Raw genomic sequence first — 21641 nt, 5'->3', positions numbered from 1 at the left:
ACTGGATGGAGACGGCAGTGTGCCAAGAAATAGTCCAAAGAGACTGTGCGACCCAGCTGGCTGGGATGTGAGCAACAGCAGGGTTATTGTGGCAGCCGGAGGAGCCAGGAGCAATGGCGTGGCTGGGGGTGATAACACAAACGAAGCGTGGGCTGGCCTGGTGGAAGCCAGCGTCCTTCACATTGCCTTCTGTCTCCCTACAACTAACACTGATATCCCTTCAGCCGAGCAGGGGAGGCAAAACCCACTAGAACCGACGGCAGTGGGAGGCTAGAAAGCGGTACACGCCCAGGCCCTTCCTCCCCAGACTTGCTGGATGGTACAATGTGGGAGTTTAGACCGGCGGTTGCAGGGCTGCAGATCCTGCCTCGGGACCGGGGTGCGGAGCTCTTCTCTGGGTTCCTGGTTGCCGCCGGGGTGGGGGCCAGTGCCCGCGGCCTGCTTTCTGAGGGCTGGCCAAGCCTTTTTGACAAGCTGATTGCGAGGAGGGGATTGGCTGATCCAGGCGTGACGCCGGTAACAACAAAGGTGGAGTTGCAAGAAATTAGATTAAAGGAAAGGAGGGAAAAAAAATTAAAGGGGGAGCTAGCAGGCGACTGGCTGCAGAGACCGAGGGGAGACGCAGGAAACTCCGTTCCCGGTTCCGACTCCCCCATTCCAGCTCTTTCGCACAAACGCTCCGGAATTTTGCTCCAAACTCCCACCCCCGGCCTAGTTACAGAAGCCCGGGGTAGAAGGGATGGCCGCTCCGCTTCGTCTTGAAAAATCTCCCCAACTCCCACTGACACCCTACTACGATCCAGGGGTGAACTTTTTGCTCTTAACTCATCGGATCCTTCGGCCGGTGAAGATGGGGGGGGGGGGCGTCGAGAATAACCAAAGACTCGTTCTGAAATGCGGAAGGCCCTTGCCCAGCACCAAACCAGACTAAATGAGGCGGGGTGCTCCCCTGGTATTTCCATATGTTGCAAACGTAGGAGCCTCTTTTTTCTTTTTCGTTTTTATAACATCCCCCTTCGCCCCTACCCCGCTTTAGCTCCAGGGTTGCAAAAGCAAAGCAATTAAAACAACAACAACAAAAAAACCCTGCGCACACACTCAGACACACACCAGTGGCGACAGGGGAGAGTTGGAAAAACGCAGGAGAGGAGGAGGAGGCAGGAGACAGCGGGGATGAAGCAATGGGAGCGGGAGCAGGCAGGATCCCTCACAGATCCCCCTCCGGCCTCAAGCTGCCTTGCCCGCCCCGGCAGGAGAGCGAGGAGTCGGGCGAGCAGATGGAGTGGAGCTCGCTCTAGGCAGCTGGCTTGGCCGGAGACTGGAGGAGCCGCCAAGCGACCGGCTGATTGGAAGAGAAATGCAGAGCGATGGAGGCGGGGGTAGGAGGACGATTTCTCTGCGGGGACTGGCGGCGGCGTACACGCCCGGGTCGGGCGCTGCAGAGCTTGGCTAGCTTTCAACCCGCGCTCGGCGGCTCCAGCCCCGCGCACCCCCGCCCCCAGCCCTGCCGGCGGCCCCGCAGGTGAGTGCGAGCTGGGAGCAAAATAAGAGCTTAATGTCGAAAAACATCTACCTTAAGAAAAAAAAATAAGAAAACTAAAAAAAAAAAATTTTTTATTATTCTTTTTTAAAATTTTCGTGCAGCCCCCAGAGCGGTGGGAGGGAAGAGGGTGAGGCTGAGCCGCCCGGAGGAGGCGGAGGGGCCAGGCGAGGCCGGGGCGGCCCGGGAGGCGGCGGCGCCAAGGCGGCTCTGACGGGCGAGCGCTCGGAGCGGCGCTGCGCTGCGCCGAGGCGGGCGGGCGGGCGGAGCGGGGCGGGCGGAGCGCGGCGCGTGGGGCTCGCCATTAGCCGTCGCTCCGCTTCGCCATCTCGGGCTTTGTCTGGAGACTCGCTGCCCCGGCGTCGGCAGCGGCGGAGCTGCGGCTCTGCTCTTCCGCCCGCCGTGCCGTCTGGTGCCCCCGGCCCTCACTAGCACCCACACGCTCGGTAAGTAAGCCTCGGTGTCGCGGATTTCGGGGGAAAGGGGTTGCTCTCCGGCGGCGCCAATCTCCGAGCTCCACGCGCCCGGGAAGGCCCGGAGAGCCACGCCGGGCTGGATTGAACCGGCTCCCTGAGCTACGATTCGCCGGGGTCGGCCGCTCCTGGCCGATTCCCGGGTGTGAGGAGGAACGAGAGATTTTTTTTTTTTTTTGGTTGTTTAGGGAACTAAGAATATATTTAAAGTTTCACGGGTGCCGTTCGGCGGTAAGGGAACCGAAAGGTAGGCGCCGAAACCTCGCACCGCGACCGGGAAGCCTGAGTCCCAAGCCGGTAGCCACGCTCCGGGGACCAGGGTGGTCGATAGCCCGCTCCCGGAGGCGGGAGCAGATGAGAACTAGGCCGGAAAACCGACCTTAAGCTGGGAGAGCCTGGAAGAGAGCTCCAGAGCAGGGCTGCCGGCACCCGCGAGGCTCGCCGGCCACCCCTCTGGGCACCCTCTCCGCTGCACCTCGGCCCTCCCTCCCTCCCTCCCTCCCGCCAAGCCTGCTAGTTCCATCGCGGGGCTGGCGAGGTCGCTCTCGCCGCCTGCTTGCCCGCCCGCCTCGGCTCGCAGCCCCGCCGCCATCCGGGCGGCTGCGTGTCTCCCTGCCCCGGGCCCCCCCCTTCCCCGGCGGCAGCAACAGCAGCAGCCGCCGCCGCCACTACCACCACCCCCCTCCCCTCCTTCCTTGCCTCCGCCTCGGCCGCCCGGGTCCCCCCAGCGCCCGCCCCTCCTCCCAGCTGCCCCCCGCGGAGCCCGCCCGGGCAGGCTGTGGGAGGGAGCGGAGCCGGCGAGGCGGGCGGGCTGGCGCTCGCTCCCCGGGGGTCGGTGTGCGCTCTACGGGGAAGGACGCGCTCGCTGCCCCGCTTCTCCCGCCCCCCCTCCCGCTCCTCCTCCTCCCTTCTCCCTCCTCCTCCCCGCTCCGGCGGCGGAGGCTGCTGCGGCGGCGGGGGGTGTGCGAGCTGAGGCCGGGGCCGGCGGGCGGGCGGGCGGGCTGCCTGCAGGCGGAGGGCGCTGTGCTTTGTGCTTTTCGCCGCGAGGAGCAGCAGGCAGCAGCCACAGCCGCCGCCGCCACAGCAGCAGCAGCAGCCGCCGCCCCAGCGCCGCCGCCGCGCCCGGAGGAGGAGCCGCTGCCGCCGCGGGAGGGAGTTGCGGCTGTGCCCGGCCGAGCGGGGGAGGGCGCCGCGCTCAGAGCCGGGAAGAGAGCCGCCGGAGCGGGGAGCTCAGAGGCCGCGCTGCGCCGGGTAACCGAGGCGGCGGAGGACGTGCGCCGGGGTCGGGGCTAGGGAGCGAACCGCGAGTGCGGTAGACGCCGGGCGGCGATACCGGGAGAACTGTAGACGAGCTGATCGGGGCACGGGGAAGGGAGCGGAGAGCCGGGGGTGGGAAGGGCAGGAAGCGAGGCCCAAGTGAGGCCCCGGGTGGAGGAGCCCGCGCTTCTCCGGCCGACAGGCGCAGTTCTCGCCGGCCGCCGGAGGGGGCGGCGGGGCCGGTGAGTGAAGCGCCCCCGCCTCGCGGCCGCCGTCCTCCCGCCCTCTGCTTGGCTCGGCTCCCCGGAGGCCGGGGCGGGGGCGCCGGCAGGGCTGGGCCGCAGGCTCGGGGAGGAGGCGGCCGTTCCCGCCGCGGTCGCGCATCTGCGCCGGGTTTCTTCCGTGCGTTTCGGGGTGGCTGGGCTGCGGCGGCGTCTCCAGCCCCGGGTGGTTCGGGGGCAGGGGACAAGCTAGGCCGCTTCTCCGACTGCTCGCCTGCCCGGACAGGCGGGGACCGCGTTGGGAGGTCGGGAGGGGGGAGCAGCGGGAATCCGGATCTGGTCCCCGGGGGCGGTCCGGCCGCTGCGCTCCCGGGCTGGCGGCGGCTGCGCTGCGTCCGGGTCCCCGCCGGGTTGCGGAGGCGGGGGGAACCGGCCGGGGGAAAGCGGGAGGAGGAGACTCGGGCGCGTACCCGCTCCCGTGCCCGCGCGCGCCCTTTACCCGCCCTTCCTCCCCCGCCTTCCAGCCTGGGGCCTCCCCGGGGCGGGCGCTCATCGAGGAGGAGGAGGAAAATTTTTTTCTCTCCTTTTTTTTTTTTTTTTTTTTTTTTTTTGGCCCGGGTGGGGGAAGGAGGCCGGAGGGCGGGCACTAGCTGCACGCGGGAGCTGGGAGCAGTCTCTCGCGTGGGCAGGGGAGGGCGCATGCGGCGCAGCCTGGTTCTGGGGTCTGGGGTAGAGAAGAGTGGGGCTCACTCCTGCACCCACCGATGAAGTCTGTGAGCCTCCTGGTGGGGTCTTGCTGAGAGTGTGGATCTATGCCCCCTCCCATGTGGGAGGGGGTGGGATAGAAAGTCCCTCTCCTCTCAGCGTCCCTAAGTGGGTTTGATATCTCTTTGAAAGGGTGAGGTGGCTTTGACCCCGGGTTGCCCGGCCAGCGCGACCGAGGAGGTGGCTGGACAGCTGGAGAATGAACGGAGAAGCGGACTGTCCCACAGACCTGGAAATGGCCGCCCCCAAAGGCCAAGGTATGGGTCACCAGCTTCTACTCTTTTCAAACTTGTCTTTTTTTCACACATGAGCTCTCCAGCCTCTAAAAGGTGCCTCTAGGCTTCATTCTGTGTACTGGCAGAGAGTCTTAAGTCTTAGAAAGTGAAGCATCTGTCAAATGGGGGTTTGGCCAAATCCAAATTACTTGGCTTTGAGCTTAGAATTTGTGTGTGTGTGTGTGTGTGTGTGTGTGTGTGTGTGTGTGTGTGTGTGTGTGTGTGTGTTTTCTTTTGCTACGTTTTCTTGCTGTGAATGAGGGGCACAGGGGAGACTCCTGCAAGCCAGCCTTCCTGGGTTCTTAGCCTGAAGCATTATGTTCTCACTGTAGAGGAAGGAGGAAGATAAAGTTTTCCTCCGAGGCAGGTGGAAAGCAGGGATATTTTGGTGGCTTATGGCTTGGCATAGACCCTAGCCACCTCTGTTAAGAGGTGTAGTGTTTATGATGTGGAGGATAGTATGAAGGTGAGCATCCCACAATGCTTGTGAGACATCAGGGGAGAGAGGATTATGGGTCCATGTGACCCTTTTCTGCCCGGCCCAGGTTACCAGATGCAAATGAAAGTCAAGAGCTCTTTTTCATCTTGGCTATAGATTCCCCCTGGCAGCCGCCATCCTCCTATAGAGCCTCTGAGCCCTCTCTAGGCTGCACTTTAGCAGCTGAAAATAGTTGGGCAACTTGGAATTCTGGGGTTCTCTAGAGAGTAAGCCCCCCCCCCCCAACTCTGTCTACCTGCTTGACTTTTCTCCGAACTTGTGTGTGTGTGGTTCTGATGTTTGAATGCCATCTTTCTTAACTGCCAGAACTTCTGCTTTGGTCTTCCTTAAAGTGTCCCTGAAGGAGGCAGGTGATGGAATGTATGCCTTTAATGTTGGTCTCTAGCTGTGATGGAGAGATATCTTCATGGAGTGCCTTACTACTACCCCCCAACCTCAGGCCTTGCGAGTTTGATAGCCACATAGAGCATGACCGAATTTAGATACGTTCCTTCCCTGCTTCTCTCCCTTTCTAATGAGCCTTGTATCCATAGGGCCCTAAATCACTGACTTCCCCCTTCCTATCATACTGTAAATAGGGGCCCATGGCAGCCTAGCATGTTAGAAGTGATTGCTTTGAGATACGCAAGACAGGACTCCCAGTATAAGCTAAGTATGGTGATCTCTCTGGTCCAGAGTCCTTGCCCTGATTATAACAGGGCCACAGTTTTTTGTTTTTTGTTTTAAAAAAAACAAAACAAAAAAAAACTGAGCCTTCTCTCTAAGGAAAGATGCACTGGTTCAGATGAGAAGCAACCAGGAGCTTTGGGGAGGAGGGACTGAACTCAGAGGCTGGGGTACAGATCAAGAGAAGGGCATGAGCCAGGTGTCAAGACTTCTCTTACATGTCACAGACCGCTGGTCTCAGGAAGATATGCTGACTTTGCTGGAATGCATGAAGAACAACCTCCCATCCAACGACAGCTCCAAGTTCAAAACCACAGAGTCGCATATGGACTGGGAAAAAGTTGCATTTAAGGATTTTTCAGGAGATATGTGCAAGCTCAAATGGGTGGAGATCTCTAATGAGGTAACTGCTTCCCACTTCTGGATGCATGTAAATACATCTGCATCTGCTTTTTGTCTGAGAAAATGGGGAGAGTAGAGCAAGCCTGTCACTTGGGACAGAAGGTGTTCACGTGTTCATCTGTCAGCTCTTAATATATGCCTTCCGGGAGGAAGTGGTCTGAGTGATAGCAACAGCTTGGAGCTCACAGGTTTACCACACAGTCTCTCTGGGTGGCCTTGGATACTTACTGTCTTGGGCTTCTATTGCCCAAACAGCTCTAGGGTGTGAATAGGTGCAGGCACAGAGGCTACATTGAAATCAGTCTGTAACTGCTCTTAGATGTATCTCAACTACTCAGGCCCCTGCAGCAGGCATGAGCTGGTACCTCTGGGTCATAAGTTGTCTGTAATATACACTATTGCTTTGTTTCTGTCATTGAACTCAGTGTGGTGGAGGGTAGCGATAAAGTTGGGAAAGGATGTTATACTGTGGAGTGATGTTTCCCAAATTCCTTTCTCCCCGTTTCCTCCTCCCTCTAGGTAAGGAAGTTCCGTACATTGACAGAATTGATCCTTGATGCTCAGGAACATGTTAAAAACCCTTACAAAGGCAAAAAACTCAAGGTGAGTAACCAGGAGGAGAAGCACAGGGGTCAGGGAAGAGGGCTTTAAAGAATGGGTGGCATCTAAGGACACTTTTCCTTTGTTTCAGAAACACCCGGATTTTCCAAAGAAGCCTCTCACCCCTTACTTCCGCTTCTTCATGGAGAAGCGGGCCAAGTATGCGAAACTCCACCCTGAGATGAGCAACCTGGACCTGACTAAGATCCTGTCTAAGAAATACAAGGAACTTCCAGAGAAGAAGAAGGTGGGGGAGGAGGGGCTCAGGTGTGGGAGGGCACAGATGTTTCAGGTGGGAGCAGCAGCTATGGGCAGGCCATTGGGGTGGGGTTAGGCCTTAGAGAGACAAAGGGACTCCACATCAAGGGTATGATGAATGAACGCAGCAGATTGTAGTGGTTTTGGAGGTCACCATGGTTCCTGGCCCATGCACGGTCAGATAGGACCCTGAAGACATTCAGACTGCTCCTGTACCCCACAGACAAACAGTCACACTCCCTGTGAATCTGCAGCTGTTCTATCCATTCTGATACTTGAGTAGACAAGAGGCCCCAGGAAAGGGGATTGATTGATTGATTGTCCTGAGCAAGGAATTGGGGCACAGGAGTGCTGAGTATCTTGTGTCTTACACTAATGATGCTGGAACACACTTGAGTTTGGAACATCTCCCACCCTACATTGCTTTTCCCCTTGCCACATCATATAAGTGAGCTTGCTTCCCAATGTACAAGGGTACATGGGCTCTCCTTGCCTTGGGCTGATTTCCTCTTACGGAAATGGACCAATGTTTAGATTCTCAGGGTTATATTCCTTAAGGTAAAAGTTGTCTGACCCCCCCCTTACGCCCCCCCCCCCCCCGGGGCAGAGATGGATAAAGCCAAAGTCAAGCTCGGGGGGTTCCTCCTCGGGCAAAACACTGAAGGGAGTTCAACACATTAAAGAAATGGGATGGAGGAGAGGAAATGGATGAACGCAATGAAGAGATGCTGGGTGATGAGACCAGTCAAGGGTGTCAGTGAGGAGCAGCAATGTACAAAGGGTGCACACTGAAGGGCAGAGGACACAAGAGTTGGACGTCGCAAGACCCTAGAGATGGGACCAGCCAACATTACCGAGTAGCCATTTTTCCGAATTATCTGGCCGAGCAATCTTATGTGCCAAAACCAAAAGTCCTGGTTGGGTAAAATAGTCTGTGGCCCTTACCCAAGCCTGAGTAGCACTAACTGGCAGGGCTGCAGTTGACTTGGGACGGGGACTACACACACCATCAAACCCCTGAGGGGTGGGAGGGAGAGGCTAAGAGGCAAAACCAGGGAGGGACAGAGAAACTGAATAGAGAAAACTGAGACATGGGCGCAGGTTCCGGCCTGTCTTACTGTTGCCAGTCGGCTGTGTGTGGTCCTTCAGGTAAGTCACTTCACTACTGTGGAGGGTGAGCCTTGAGATGCCTTTTTAGTTCCTGTCTGAGGAAGACTGAGTGCGCCAAGGAGGCTGGGCTCTGTTTTTGGTTTCCATGGTGAAAATGAACTGCCTCCTATTTGCCTTGTGCCTGGTGCCTCTTAAAGGAGGAGTCTGGTTCGGTTGTGAGCCTCTGGTCCTTCCGAGTGATGTCTTGACCTAGAATTGAGAGAGGAAGGAAGGAGAAATGGATATTATGCAAGAGAGAAGAGGTATAAAAGGAGGGAGGGGTTCTAAAAGCCCTGGGCTCCAGGAGTCTAGAGGAAAGGATGAGGCAGGAGAGGATAGTGACCAGGAATATGAGAAACGTCGGAGACCCAGAGCTGATGGATGGGGAAGAAACTCCAAACTTAGGACATTTATTGGGAGGTGATTTGTGTTTTAAGAAAAAATTTTGTGCCCCTTCAACAATATCCTGCTACCTTAGAAGCACAGTTTAGCCTTCCTGGTGCTACACAGGGGTGGGAAGAGGGAGCAACAGCAGCCAGAGCCCCATGAGGCTTGAGCTTGAGGGGACTTGTGTGGTCTTGGAGAAAGATCTGGGTAATCCTAAACTGTTACTGTTTAACTAATGGTTGATGCCCCCTGGCATCTGGGATATTGTGTCTTAAAATAAGAAGATGGGAGTCTCCCTGTAAATCTCACTATCTGGCTGTTACTCACCAAGCCTAATGTAAGTTCAACTCACTGGAGGCACAGGAACCAAACATCTGAGATCGTAGCAGGAAGCAAGGCAGTCACAGAGGAGGGTGGCTTTTTCTAGATCTGGGTGAAGTAGGCCTTGGGTCCTGGGTGACCCCGTCCCCTCCTCCCCTCAGATGAAATATATTCAGGACTTCCAGAGGGAGAAACAGGAGTTCGAGCGAAACCTGGCCCGATTCAGGTAAGGCAGAGGAGGGCTACGGGGCACTGGGTGTGGTAGGATAAACTTACTGGCTGGAGAATAGAGCCAACTGTCCATGAAACATGGAAGACTGGTGTAGACTGTAGTGTCAGGGACAGGTTGCCAGCCACTAACTTCCGCTGAGCTCCCGCAGGAAGGCCTAAAAGGCTTGGCTTGGGCAGCTAGCTGGGGTCTGCCCTAGTGGTGTCCCCTGCTGACCCTTGCTCCGGTCCCCTGGCTAGGGAGGATCACCCTGACCTTATCCAGAATGCCAAGAAGTCGGACATCCCTGAGAAGCCCAAAACTCCCCAGCAACTGTGGTATACCCATGAGAAGAAGGTGTATCTCAAAGTGCGGCCGGATGTGAGTGTCTGGCCAAAGGGTAGGGGTGGAGGGCACACGGCGGTGGCTAGGGGGGAGCCGCGCCTGGTGGCTGGGTATGGTGCAGGGGAGCAGGAGAGGAGGCCCCTCCCCAGGGGGGGGATTGCATGGACAGGGCCTGGGCCAGCTGGCGTGCGAATGAGCGTGTGTGTGAGCCTGTCCCTTGCACCAAGGCGGATTCCTGCCTCTCCACCTTACCCTCCTGGCCTGCGGTGGACACTTGCGTGACCTCCTGTGGCCCGAGGGGGCGGGGCCTCTGTGCCCCTTCCCCCCCTCCCCTTTCCCTGGCTGCCTGTGTGTGTCTGACGGCTTTTGGTTTGCAGGCCACTACGAAGGAGGTGAAGGACTCCCTGGGGAAGCAGTGGTCTCAGCTCTCGGACAAAAAGAGGCTGAAATGGATTCATAAGGCCCTGGAGCAGCGGAAGGAGTACGAGGTTAGGCTTCCGCTGCGCTCCTCCCCATCCGGCTCTTCACGAGCCTTTGCCCTCTGACTTGTGCCACTGCATTCTGCACGTGGCAGTTGCTCCCTGACCTATTGAGGGAGGGGCCTTTTGGGCCCCTCGCCTCTGCCCCTACCATCTCACAAGCCCCGTCCCACCGAGAGATCTCAGGCTAGGGCAGAGCAGGACACCATATTGCAAATGACACAGCAGACACACAGACACATGGCCATCCCCAGCTTTGCTCCCTGCCTCCCCTCCCCAGCGGCTCTCCCCCTTATGGTGTCCCAGCTAACCCCACACCCCGTTACCCTCCGCTCCCCTACCTCACTCTGCAGGAGATTATGCGGGATTATATCCAGAAGCACCCTGAGCTAAACATCAGTGAGGAAGGTATCACCAAATCTACCCTCACCAAGGCCGAACGCCAGCTCAAGGACAAGTTTGATGGACGACCCACCAAGCCACCTCCGTGAGCACTACCCTGGGTGGGTGGGTGAATGGGCAGGCAGGGAGTTAGTGAAGAGCCTGAACCCAGTTTGAGTAGCAAGAAGACCTGTTGTCCATTTGCTCATGGGCATGCCTTCCTCTGGATTCAACAGGAACAGCTACTCCCTGTACTGTGCAGAGCTCATGGCCAACATGAAGGATGTACCCAGCACAGAGCGCATGGTGCTGTGCAGCCAGCAGTGGAAGCTGCTTTCTCAGAAGGAAAAAGATGCTTATCACAAGAAATGCGACCAGGTGCGAAGAGCAGGGGCCAGGCCACCTTCATCTCTGGATCTTGACTTGGGGTTTCAAGCATGGGGCTTGCCTTACCTGGGCTCAGATAATCACTGATTATAGGTACCTTGGCTACCTGCTTTTCAACGTGTGCCGTGTTTAGCCTGTCTGTCAGAGTAGACAGCTCAGGCCTCTTAGCTGCCATCTTCAGGGAGTGAGAAGGTTACATCCAGTCCTTAGGGGCCTGCTGAGGCTTACTGCCCCAGAGTAATGGAGGCTTGTTTCTAACTGACTGAATCCCCTTCCTTTCCTAGAAAAAGAAAGATTATGAGGTGGAGCTGCTACGGTTCCTTGAGGTAAGTAGCACACCCTTAAGGTGGACAGAGGGTGCACTTGGCAGGCATTCTTGAGTCCAAGGAGCCTGCCTGCTGCAGCCCCATGCCCTTATTCTTACGCAGAGCTTGCCCGAGGAAGAGCAGCAGCGGGTCCTGGGGGAGGAGAAGATGCTGAACATCAATAAGAAGCAGACCACCAGCCCAGCTTCCAAGAAGCCTTCACAGGAAGGTGGCAAAGTGAGTGTCACATGGGAGTGAGGTGGGCTCTGGGGTGAAGCCACTCACGGGAACCTAATGGTAATTGTACCTTTGATAACTCTGCTTCCCTTAGGGTGGTTCCGAGAAGCCCAAGCGGCCTGTGTCTGCCATGTTCATCTTCTCAGAGGAAAAGAGGAGGCAGCTACAGGAGGAACGACCTGAGCTCTCAGAAAGCGAGCTGACCCGCCTGCTGGCCCGCATGTGGAACGACTTGTCCGAGAAGAAGAAGGTCGGGCCTTGGAGAGACCTTCACTAATCTTCTCTATAAGGGTCTCCTGGGCCACTTCCATGCACGCAGTTAAGGCTGCTTCCCGGCACCCAAAGTAGATCACACGTGTGCCCGGATTCAGATGCTGGGGCGGGAGCCTAGAGAGCCGGAAGACAGGGTTGTTGGCTCCATTGGAGAGCTGCCTCATGGGTGGGGCGGAGCTTGTGGGACGTCACTGCTGTCCGGCTTCTGTCGGCCCCTCCCCCTAACGGGAGCCTGCTACAGATGCTGGGCGGGCTTAGCGCGCCCCCTAGCGGTGGCCCGAATGCTAATATTCTTGCTTTCTCTATAGGCTAAATATAAGGCCCGGGAGGCTGCACTGAAGGCACAGTCGGAGAGGAAGCCGGGCGGGGAGCGTGAAGATAGGGGCAAGTTGCCTGAGTCGCCCAAGAGAGCTGAGGAAATCTGGCAGCAGAGCGTCATCGGAGACTATCTGGCACGCTTCAAGGTAGCAGAGAGTGAGGAAGGATTGGTTTATGGTCTCCAGCAACAAAACCCCTCCCACAACTGATACCCTGGTTTGTACCTTAGAATGACCGAGTGAAAGCCTTAAAAGCCATGGAGATGACTTGGAACAACATGGAGAAGAAGGAGAAGCTGATGTGGATTAAGAAAGCAGCAGAAGACCAAAAACGATATGAGGTGGGAAGGGCCACCTGCCTCCATGTAAATGAATGGCTACTGGGTCAGAAGGGCCAGCTTTCGTTAAGACTCTGAGCAGTCTCTTAACTTCCAACCTGTCTTAGGCTATGTGGGAGTCAAGGTACTAGCCTCTTGGCTGATTCCTGGGGAACACTACTTCCATTCAAAAAACACTTTGAAACTTTCCTCTTGATGTAGTGACTTGTTCAGCAGTTGCTTCAAGAAGAGTCTTGCTACGGATCCCAACTAGCTGCCACTACCAACTTGCTGTCCTGCTTTATCCCATGCAGTTTCTCTTCCTGCCAATGGGGTAGGAAGTGTGGGTGTGAATGTGACTTTTCTGTTTTTCCACAGAGGGAATTAAGTGAGATGCGGGCCCCTCCAGCTGCTACAAATTCTTCCAAGAAGATGAAGTTCCAGGGGGAGCCCAAGAAACCTCCTATGTAAGCCTGAGGCTGGAACCTCTCCTGGTGTGGACAGGACTAAAGGGGGACTGACTCACTTAGGACCCTGACTCTACCTGTCACCCATACTGCAGGAACGGTTACCAGAAGTTCTCCCAGGAGCTGCTGTCCAATGGAGAACTAAATCACCTGCCGCTGAAGGAGCGCATGGTAGAGATCGGCAGCCGCTGGCAGCGTATCTCCCAGAGCCAGAAGGAGCACTATAAGAAGCTGGCAGAGGAGCAGCAGAGGCAGTATAAGGTGCACTTGGACCTCTGGGTCAAGGTGAGAGAGGGTCAGATGCACGTTGGAAGGGAAAGGGAGGAGGGCGCATGAGCCAGCCTTGTTCTTGGCTCTACAGCGACTCGGAGGCCTGCAGGACAATGGGTACTGACATTTTTAAAGCTAAGCAAGGCAAGGTATTAAGTCATTTGCCAAGGTTACATAGTGGAAAGTTCAAGTACACTGCATTTTCTTCCTTCCAGCCAGGACCAGGAGACTTCTAGGGCTGGACTGGCAGTCTCTGGCAGTCTTCACGGCTTTGGTTGAGTGGTCAGATCCGTCCAGGGAGAATTGCCTGTCACTCAGGTTAACCAAAGACCCAGAGAGATGGCGGGAGTTAAATGTTCAAGAATTTTGTCAGTCTCTTGTCATTTTAACCATGGCTCAAAGACTTGGGTTGGGTCAGGTTGATGCTAGGCCTGGTGAGTCATGGGGGGAGACTTTGCAGTTAAAGAAGCCCTAAGTGAAGGGCTGCAATTTGGACATAGCAGTTGAGGGATTGGCGGTGGCAGGGCAGGGGGTGCTATGAAAACTGTCAGTGCAGGGTAACTTGGAGAATGGTGCTTGTGACAGAAGCAGGAGCTATGCTCTGAGCCCCTAAGAGCTCTCTGCAGGGACCCAAAGTATAGGAAGCTGAGTGGAAAGATAAAGTAGGTGGGAGAGCTCTGCCCAGTGAATGTCTGCTGTGTGCAGCCAGCCGTAGGATGGGGTTGAGCTAATTCCCAGTTCTCTCTCCCCAGAGCCTTTCTCCCCAGGACCGCGCAGCATACAAAGAATACATCTCCAATGTGAGTATGAGCAAGGCAATGGAGGGGGATTAGAGGGGCTCTGAAGAGGCTGGGACTCACTTCCACCCCCTTCCCATTCCTGTCCTTTCTGGCAGAAACGTAAGAACATGACTAAGCTTCGAGGTCCAAACCCCAAGTCTAGCCGGACCACCCTGCAGTCTAAGTCGGTAAGGAAGCCCCTCCAAGATGGGCGGGTGGCTTTGGGCAGGGTCCTGCAAGTCGGATGTACCTGGCTGCTAATTCGTCTCCACACCTCCCAGGAGTCTGAAGAGGATGATGATGAGGAAGATGAGGATGATGATGACGAGGAGGAAGAGGAAGACGATGAGAACGGTGACTCGTCTGAGGACGGCGGGGATTCTTCTGAGTCAAGCAGTGAAGATGAAAGCGAGGATGGGGATGAGGTGTGTAGGTGACATGGTGGGAGGGAGGGTTGTAGATCACAAAGAAGGCCACTTGGTGATGGCAAGGTCTTTATTCTCCCAGAATGAGGATGATGATGACGACGAGGATGACGACGAGGACGACGATGAGGACGAAGACAATGAGTCTGAGGGCAGTAGCTCCAGTTCCTCATCTTCAGGGGACTCCTCAGATTCTGACTCCAACTGAGGCCCGGCCTCCACCCCAGGCAGGCAGGCAGGCAGTCAAGGAGAGCCACTGCAGAGCTCACCTCCCCAACTGACAACCTTTTTGTCTCTCCCTATGTTCTGTCCCCACCCCCCAGACTCCCCCACTTTCTTTCTTTCCTTTAAAAAAAAAAAAATTCAGTGGGGTAGGAGGCTGCATGAGCCGAGGCTAGGACTCTGTAGCCTTGGAGTCTCAGCTTCAGGGGTTCTCCAGGGACAGCAACCATCAGACTGAGCCAGCACTGGACCAGCCCACCCGCCCCCTCTTCTGCACTTGCAGTTCCGGCATGGACAATGGACCGGGGAGTTAGGGGGTGGGAATGTGTCCTAAAAAGTTTGGCAAGGCCCTTCACATCTGCAGCCTGCAGGAAGGTGGATGTTCACTGGGAGGGCCTTTCCTTCCCAGACAGGCTTGCTACCTGGGCCCCCCCACGCTGAACTGGAGGGAGAGAAGGGTGCTGCCTTCAAGAAAGCAGGCAGTGTCCGTGACCTTCTTCCCTGCCCCTGCAGGAAGGAGCTGCCTGGACCCATTCGTGGGGGAGGGGCAGTGTTTTTTTATATATGTGTATATATTTTTTTTTAAGCTCTGAGCTGTCAACGAGACGTTTCCTACCGATCTCGGCTGCCGTCTCTGTTGTCATTTCTGGGAGAGGGAGGGCTTGGGGTGGGGTGTATCGAGGCTTAAAAAATGGTCTTGATATGCACAGAATGTGTGAAGCCGTGTGTATGAGAGAGAGAGAGAGACAGACAGACAGAGAGATACAGCATAGCTGCACCTGTGGATAGGAGAGAGAGAGTGAGTGTCTGTGTGTGTTTTGTGTGTGTGTGTCTGTCTGTCTGGGGATCTATCCTAGAACCCACCTCTTTAAATCTGGAAAAAGGGTCGGTAAAGGCCTGAGAGATGGTGTCTGTAGCAGGAACAAACCAAGGCTGCCCCTCCTTGCAATCTTCCACTGTGCCTGCCCTCTGGGTCCACTGTGGAGGACATGAAACCCACCTGATGCTTCCTATACTAGTTTGCCTCTGCCAAGGCCATGTTTCCCTGAGCTGCTGCAGGTCTGTGGTGTCCAGCAGGAAAGTGGGAGGGACAAACTATGGCATGAGCCTTAAAGCTTCTCTCTGGTCCCCTGAGCTTCAGGATGTGTCCTGAGATCTTTTACCTACATGTTTCCTGCCTTGCCCCATGTCCTCTGGCCACCCCCATTTCCTTTGATTTCTCAGGTCTGTTCCCCTTCTGCCTCCACCCCTGTAATCTGGGGAAGGTACTTTGTGCAGCTGGTACTTGCCAGCAGCTTCAGACCTAGGGTCAGTCCCTTGACTTTATAAGCCAAGTCACCTTACCTGTGGTGAATATCATTTCTAATACATTGGCCAGAATTTTTGTTCATGCAGTTGGGTTTTGTGCTGCCCTATCTTTTTTTGCCTCTTGAATGGAAGCCAGGGGTGGGAAGTAGGCTCTCTGCAGAACGGCCTGCAGCCCAGCTGCCTGTCCTTAAAGGCAGAGACACTTGCCTGAACAGTGTGATGGAGATTCCTAAAAGAAGACTTCCTCCCCACCCCCACAGTCCTTATAAGATTTAGTAACCAGGGTTTTAAGTTCCCCAGAGGGCTTGCAGAGAACCCCATCTTGTTTGAACACCCAGGACTGTTAGACTTGAATGGAGTGTGTTTTCACTTTGAAACAACTTTGAACACGACATGTGTTCCTCCCGTTTCAAGGATTGGAAAATTCTTACAGATGGGGGATGGGGGTTGTTGGTGCTGTCAGAGGTTGCCCAGGGTATATTTTAGCACTGGGACCCTTCTCCTTTTTCTAATATTTAAGGAGTATTTTGTAGGTTTCAACAACCACCACACTTGAATTTGTACCATGGGAGCGGCTTAGACATGTCTGTCCCAGATTAAGGCCCGCTGTGGAGGTTTTGTTTTCCCTCTTTTGTATAATAAAGTGAAAAACAAAGGTTTGACTTCTGTCTGGTCACTGGAATAAGTGGGTGACAGGGGTGACCCAAAAATAGGCTTGACATAAAGCCCTCGAAATCAGTTTGTCCTTTCTGGAGCCATTTTCTTGATTTCAACCTGCTTTCACCTTGTTCCCAAACTTTCAGCCTGTTCACTTGGGCTTGGGAAGTTGCAGAGTAGATACATTTTCACCTAGAGGGCAGTGCTTTAGGAAATCAGTAATTAACCACCAGGGTGAAGGGTTCATTCAGGATTTTTAGATGGCTTAGGAAGAGCCAGACTTAGCTGTGACTCTCCTAACTTTCCCTGATGGGAAGCTGCTGGAAGGAGAGGACTTTGGATTAAGACCTGCCTTTCCTGCACAGGCTTTGACTAGGACAGGCAGCCAAGTGAAAGGCATGGATCTACACAGAAAGCTCCCCATTGGTGGTGCTCCACAATTCAGTTCCTGTCCACACTTCAGAAGTCCCCCCCCACACACACACACACTCAGTCCCCAGGGGCTGTTCTCCAGTCATTAGTATACTTGTCTTCACTTCAGGGGACATTTGCTTGCGTTCCACTCTCTTTGCTTCAGTTACCCCTCACTAGTCATTCCTTCCTGGATATTCATTTATCTCTTCTGGACCTCATTTTTTACCCATAGAAAGACATTCAGAAGGGGGTATCCAACCAGGAAAGGTGGGTAGCACGTGTCTGAAATCTCAGCACATGGGAGGCTGGAGCTAGAGAAGAGCCATGAGTTCAAAACTGGCCTGTGCTCTGTATGAGATTGCCTCCTCGAATAAAAAGTGACGTCTGCAGGCACTGCTTACTGTGTCTCCTCCAAAGGTGTGTGTGTGTGTGTGTGTGTGTGTGTGTGTGTTAGATTCAATTCTTTCTGTACTACGTGAGGTCTCGGGGATCAAGCTTGGGCCATTATACTTGGGAGCAGGTATCTACCTGCTGAGCCGTCTCAGCCCCATGAAGTAGGACCTCCAGGAGATGACAGGCGCTCTCAGGAGTCTGTCCCTCAGAAATGGATTGAGGCATTATGGGAGTTGCAGACCTGATGAAAAGGGTAAGTTTGGCCACACAAACACCCCGCCCTGTATATGCTTGTCCACGCCCAGTCCCATCATGCTGATATGAGGTGTGGAAGCTTTATCTCTATGGTTTATAAAATACCCAGTCTACAGTACTTTGTGACAGTAGCATAAACTTATCTGATCTGATTTTTGTGCAGATGTGTAGACATTCAACGACCTAGCCTGAAACCTGGGTAACCGACTCCACACCTCTCTCCCTGTCTCACTTCCATGTTTAATCTATCACTTGGAGCTATTTCCCTCTCTCTAAACCCCTCTCAAGCCTGTCTCCCCTCTCCACAGGGACATTTCCATCCTTTTATAGCTACTACCATTGCTCACTTTCTGGAAAGACCTGGAATTTACCTTCTTGCTTAGTCTTGTTCCTTATAATAAATATAGCATGCAGCAAGCAAAATTGTCTTAAAGCCAAATTTGAAACTGGGTGTGGTGAGATATCACTATAATCCCAATCTATAAGAAGGTGGGTCAGAAAGACAGCCTGGGATTTGAGGCCAGCCTGATCCTATCTCAAAAACCCAAACACACAAACCCAAGGTGGAGCTTACCTGTGGTACTACTTAGAAGCTACTTAGAAGGGTTACTTGAGTACCTGAGTTCAAGACCAGCCTGGGTAATATGGCAGACCTAGTTGCAAGGAAGAAAGAAAGAGGGTGGGGGAGGGGGGAGACAAGCTGGGTGTGAAATCTCAGGACTTGGTCAGCTGAGGCAGAATTACCACAAGTTTGAGGCCATCTAGGGCTACATAAACCCTGTCTCATGAATAAATAATCACTTTAAACCAACTGTACACAACAACAACAAAATCAAACAAACAAACAAACAAAAAAAAAAACTAGGTGTGGTGACATGTATTTGTAATCCCAACATTCAGTGCATGACCCCCCCAACCCCCATTGTGTGACTCTTTTCCCTCTTAACACCCAGAAGGTCGGTGCTGAAGCATTGCATGCTCTAGGCCAACCTGGGGTACACAGAACGTGTCTCCAAAACAACCAACCAAGAATTGTGATTACTTCTCTATCCAAACCTTACTGTGGGGGTTGGGGAGGTAGTTCAGTGGTAGAGTGCTTGCCTTAATGTGTGCAATTCTGGGTTCCATCTCCAGCACTGCAAAAAGTAAATACCACACTTTTCAAGACTGGCTCAGTAGCCTCTCCTTGTAATTCCAATATTGAGAGGTGGCAATATGATCAGGAACTCAAGGTCATTCTTGGCTACACAGTCAGTTTGAAGCCAGCCTGGACAATATAAGACCCTGTCTCAAAAAAATTACATACAAGCATACATACATTTAGTGCTCTCTCTTTTTACCAAATTCTCCCTAATCACAATGACCCAACCAAGGGCTCTGTCTTCTGTAACTCAAGTATGTATATCAGAGGGTCTTTGGACTTTGTTTTTATTGGGACAAGCCTTTCTCTGTGTAGCCCTGCCTGTCCTGGAACTTGCTCTGTAGACCAGGCTAGCCTTAAGCTCAGCGATCTGGGATTAAAGGCCTGTGCCAACACCACCAATCTTCTTTGCACTTCTTGCTCTCTGCCTGGAATTCTGTTCTTCCACCAATCCACAAGGCTGAGTTTCTTATTTTCCAGGCCTCAGCTCAAAGTAACCTCACAGACAACCACCGTCTCTAGAGGCCTACATCTCCTTGCTCGTGGATGTACCTGTTTGTGGTCTCTTTCCCCAAGTTGAAGACACTTAACTTACTTGTTCATCATAGAGTGATCCAGCACCTAAACTGCTCTTGAATGCTTTGACATCTAAGGAAAAATACCACAATTTATGGACTGATGAACTGTGACCACAGGCTATAGGGCAAGGGTAGGTCTAACACTTCTGCTGGCCTCTCCACCCCAACTCTAGCCTTGCCAGTTCTCTGTGGCTCAAACACACAACACTCTTGTATTCTTTCTGCCTAGGACACGTTGTGTGTATGTGGAGCATTGAGTTCATACCAAGCGTGGTTCCTCAGATGCCGCTTATTTTTCTTTTGAGAGTCTCTCATGTGCAAGTTGCCTGTTTGTCTGTCTGTCTGGCCAATGACCCACTGACCTGTCTGCTTTCAACTTCCCAGCTCTCGGTTCCGTAGGCAACCACATCTAACTTCTTTCACTAAAGTTCTAGAAATTGAACTGAGGACCTCATACTTATCAGACAAGCATTTCACCAGATTAGTTATTTTCCTCGTCTCTCTGCCTAGAACAATCTTCACCTCTTTGCCCAGTGATTCAGGACACAGTTTATTTAGTTTATCTTTGTTTATTTATTTATTTAATTGGTTTTCCTAGACAGGATTTCTTAGCATAGCCTTCGCCGTTCTGGAGCTAGCTCTGTAGACCAGGCTGGCCTGCAAACTGAAATCTGCCTGCTTCTGCTGGGATTAAAGTTGTGCATCACAGGGCTAGAGAGATGGCTCAGTGGTTAACACTGATTGTTCTTCGGGAGGTTCTGAATTCAATTCCCAGCAACCACAACCATCTGTAATGAGATCTGATGCCCTCTTCTGGTGTGTCTGAAAAGAGCTGCAGTGTACTCATATAAATTATATATATATATATATATATATATATATATATATATATATATATATATAATTCCCAGCCACCTGGCTCAGGACATCATGTAAAAGTCTTTCTGAGACTGAGAGTGGTGATATATGCCTTTAGTGCCACAATGGAGGCATATATATATCTCTGAGCTCAAGGCCAGCCTACATAATGACACCTTATCTCAAACAACAACAACAATAATTGGGGTGGGGGGAGAGTCTGTCTGGGGGCTAGAGAGACTGTTAACACCACAGGCTGATCTTCCAGAGAACCCAGGATCAAATTCCAGCACCCACATCGGGCCTCACCACTGTCTGTAACTCTAAGTCTAGAGGATCTAGTGCCCTCTTGTGGGCTTTTCAGACACTGCATGCAGGTGGTATACAGACATTCAAGCAAGCAAAAACAGGTCTTTTTCCTGGCAGGGTGGGGAGGTGCTTCCTTGTGCCCTTTGTTTCCTCAACAGATTGAATGCCTTCCTCACACTTGTCTCTGCTATGTAAGGTTTTGATGGCCTGCAAGCTCTACCAAGACAAGGCCTTCATGTCTCCTTTGCTCCTTACTGCAACCCCAAGGCCTCACAGGCAGCCAGAATCAGCTCAGGCCTTAGTATTTAATTGGTACAGAACCAGGCCACGTGCCCAGAGATCACCATCATACAGCAGCCAAGTGGCCAAGTGCTCAATGAATTGGATGGTCCATCTCTTGAAAGTTTGGTGTGAGGATGGCTACTGGTGGGCTTATGGGGATGCATTCCGAGAAACAGGGAGGAGCCAGAAGGATTCTTCTGAATGTGCAAATGCCTCAACGCAAGGGCATGAAGGACATCATTTTTATAAGGGAAAGCAAACAATATTACTACAAAGAATCCCGAAATGGAGGTGAGGAATGGGTGAGGTCTGAGGCCATGCTCTGGCTACTCCCAAAGGCCTGGCTCACTCTGGTCCTGATCTAAGTTCAACTATCTTTTGAGTTTCCACTGTTTGGTCCCACAGTGATCCTAGTTTCTCTAAAGCCAAATCTATCACCTTGTCATGTTCTCCAGCAAGTTCTTCATCTTCGAGATGTTTTCAGAGTCTCCCTCTCCTTCACTCCATACAGGGAAGTCGGCCAGCTAGACTCCAGAATACCGAGTGATGTACACACACACAAGTCTGGGCAGATGATGCCCATATCTCTCCTCAGTGTCTGTATAGCTCAATCCCACAAACTCCACCATATACTTGAACCTGTATGATTCACATACTGAAATTTACCATTATGTAGGCTCCATCCCTTGATGTCTTCTACCCACCTCGGAACCCTGTAAGCCTCTTTCCTTTTTTTAACCATGGGACTTTTCAACTCTTTTCCTTCATGTCTTCCTACCTTGGGGAGACTGTGACTTCCTTCGGAAGCACGATTGTCTTATTCCATCTTTGTCTCTCAGCATCGGGATTGTGCTGTTAACATATTTTTTTTTTAATGTTAAGTTCGTAATGATAGTGAAGACATTATAAAGAATCATTTAAAAATAGAAGGAAAACTGAAATAACAGCCTGTGCTGGAGAGATGGCTCAGCCAGAAGAGGCTCACAACCAAAAGGACAAACGTTTGGTTCCCAACATCTACACCTGTCTCCAGTTTAAAAAAAAAAAAAAAGGACAGAGTAACAATTGATATATCAACTTGGTACTGTAATCCTGGCACTCAGGAGGCTGAGGCAGGATGAGACCATGTGTCAATGGAGTAAAAACAAGACAATACAAGTTAAGATTACCAGACATCTAAGAGTCTCTTCTATGCTGACTTCCATTTTAGCTTGTTTTTGA

At 53.1% G+C, this 21641-nt stretch overlaps 1 protein-coding gene across 7 annotated transcripts; it reads left to right on the top strand.

Moving 5' to 3' along the window:
• Positions 1-1644: 1644 nt before the first annotated feature.
• On the top strand, positions 1645-14848 carry UBTF (upstream binding transcription factor). 7 transcript variants are annotated; one of them, XM_080922744.1, is made up of 21 exons: positions 1645-1986; positions 4389-4513; positions 5924-6099; positions 6618-6701; positions 6790-6945; positions 8975-9039; positions 9282-9402; positions 9744-9854; positions 10199-10332; positions 10463-10604; positions 10898-10939; positions 11042-11155; positions 11250-11405; positions 11737-11892; positions 11976-12086; positions 12441-12529; positions 12625-12814; positions 13552-13599; positions 13695-13766; positions 13860-14003; positions 14086-14848. In XM_080922744.1, exons 2-21 carry the CDS (start codon positions 4456-4458, stop codon positions 14209-14211), a joined length of 2295 nt encoding a protein of 764 aa, XP_080778870.1. In that variant the 5' UTR covers positions 1645-1986; positions 4389-4455; the 3' UTR covers positions 14212-14848. The 7 variants fall into 7 exon arrangements, with proteins under 7 accessions (XP_080778870.1, XP_080778874.1, XP_080778869.1 ...); XM_080922748.1 differs by lacking the exon at positions 1645-1986 and adding an exon at positions 3142-3264 and having other exon boundaries at positions 13695-13762; XM_080922743.1 differs by lacking the exon at positions 1645-1986 and adding an exon at positions 3142-3264.
• Positions 14849-21641: the final 6793 nt, after the last annotated feature.

This window comes from Micromys minutus (genome assembly GCF_963924665.1).
Source record: "Micromys minutus genome assembly, chromosome: 10".
Classification (NCBI taxonomy): domain Eukaryota; kingdom Metazoa; phylum Chordata; class Mammalia; order Rodentia; family Muridae; genus Micromys; species Micromys minutus.
This window is presented reverse-complemented; position numbering and strand designations above follow the sequence as displayed.

Excerpts from the sequence above, each read along its gene's own strand:
- UBTF (XM_080922748.1), top strand. The coding sequence starts at position 4,456 with ATGAACGGAGAAGCGGACTGTCCCACAGACCTGGAAATGGCCGCCCCC. Across the intron at positions 10,333-10,462 it reads CGACCCACCAAGCCACCTCC|GAACAGCTACTCCCTGTACT; the intron begins GTGAGCACTACC and ends TGGATTCAACAG. Across the intron at positions 13,763-13,859 it reads CGGACCACCCTGCAGTCTAA|GAGTCTGAAGAGGATGATGA; the intron begins GTCGGTAAGGAA and ends CACACCTCCCAG.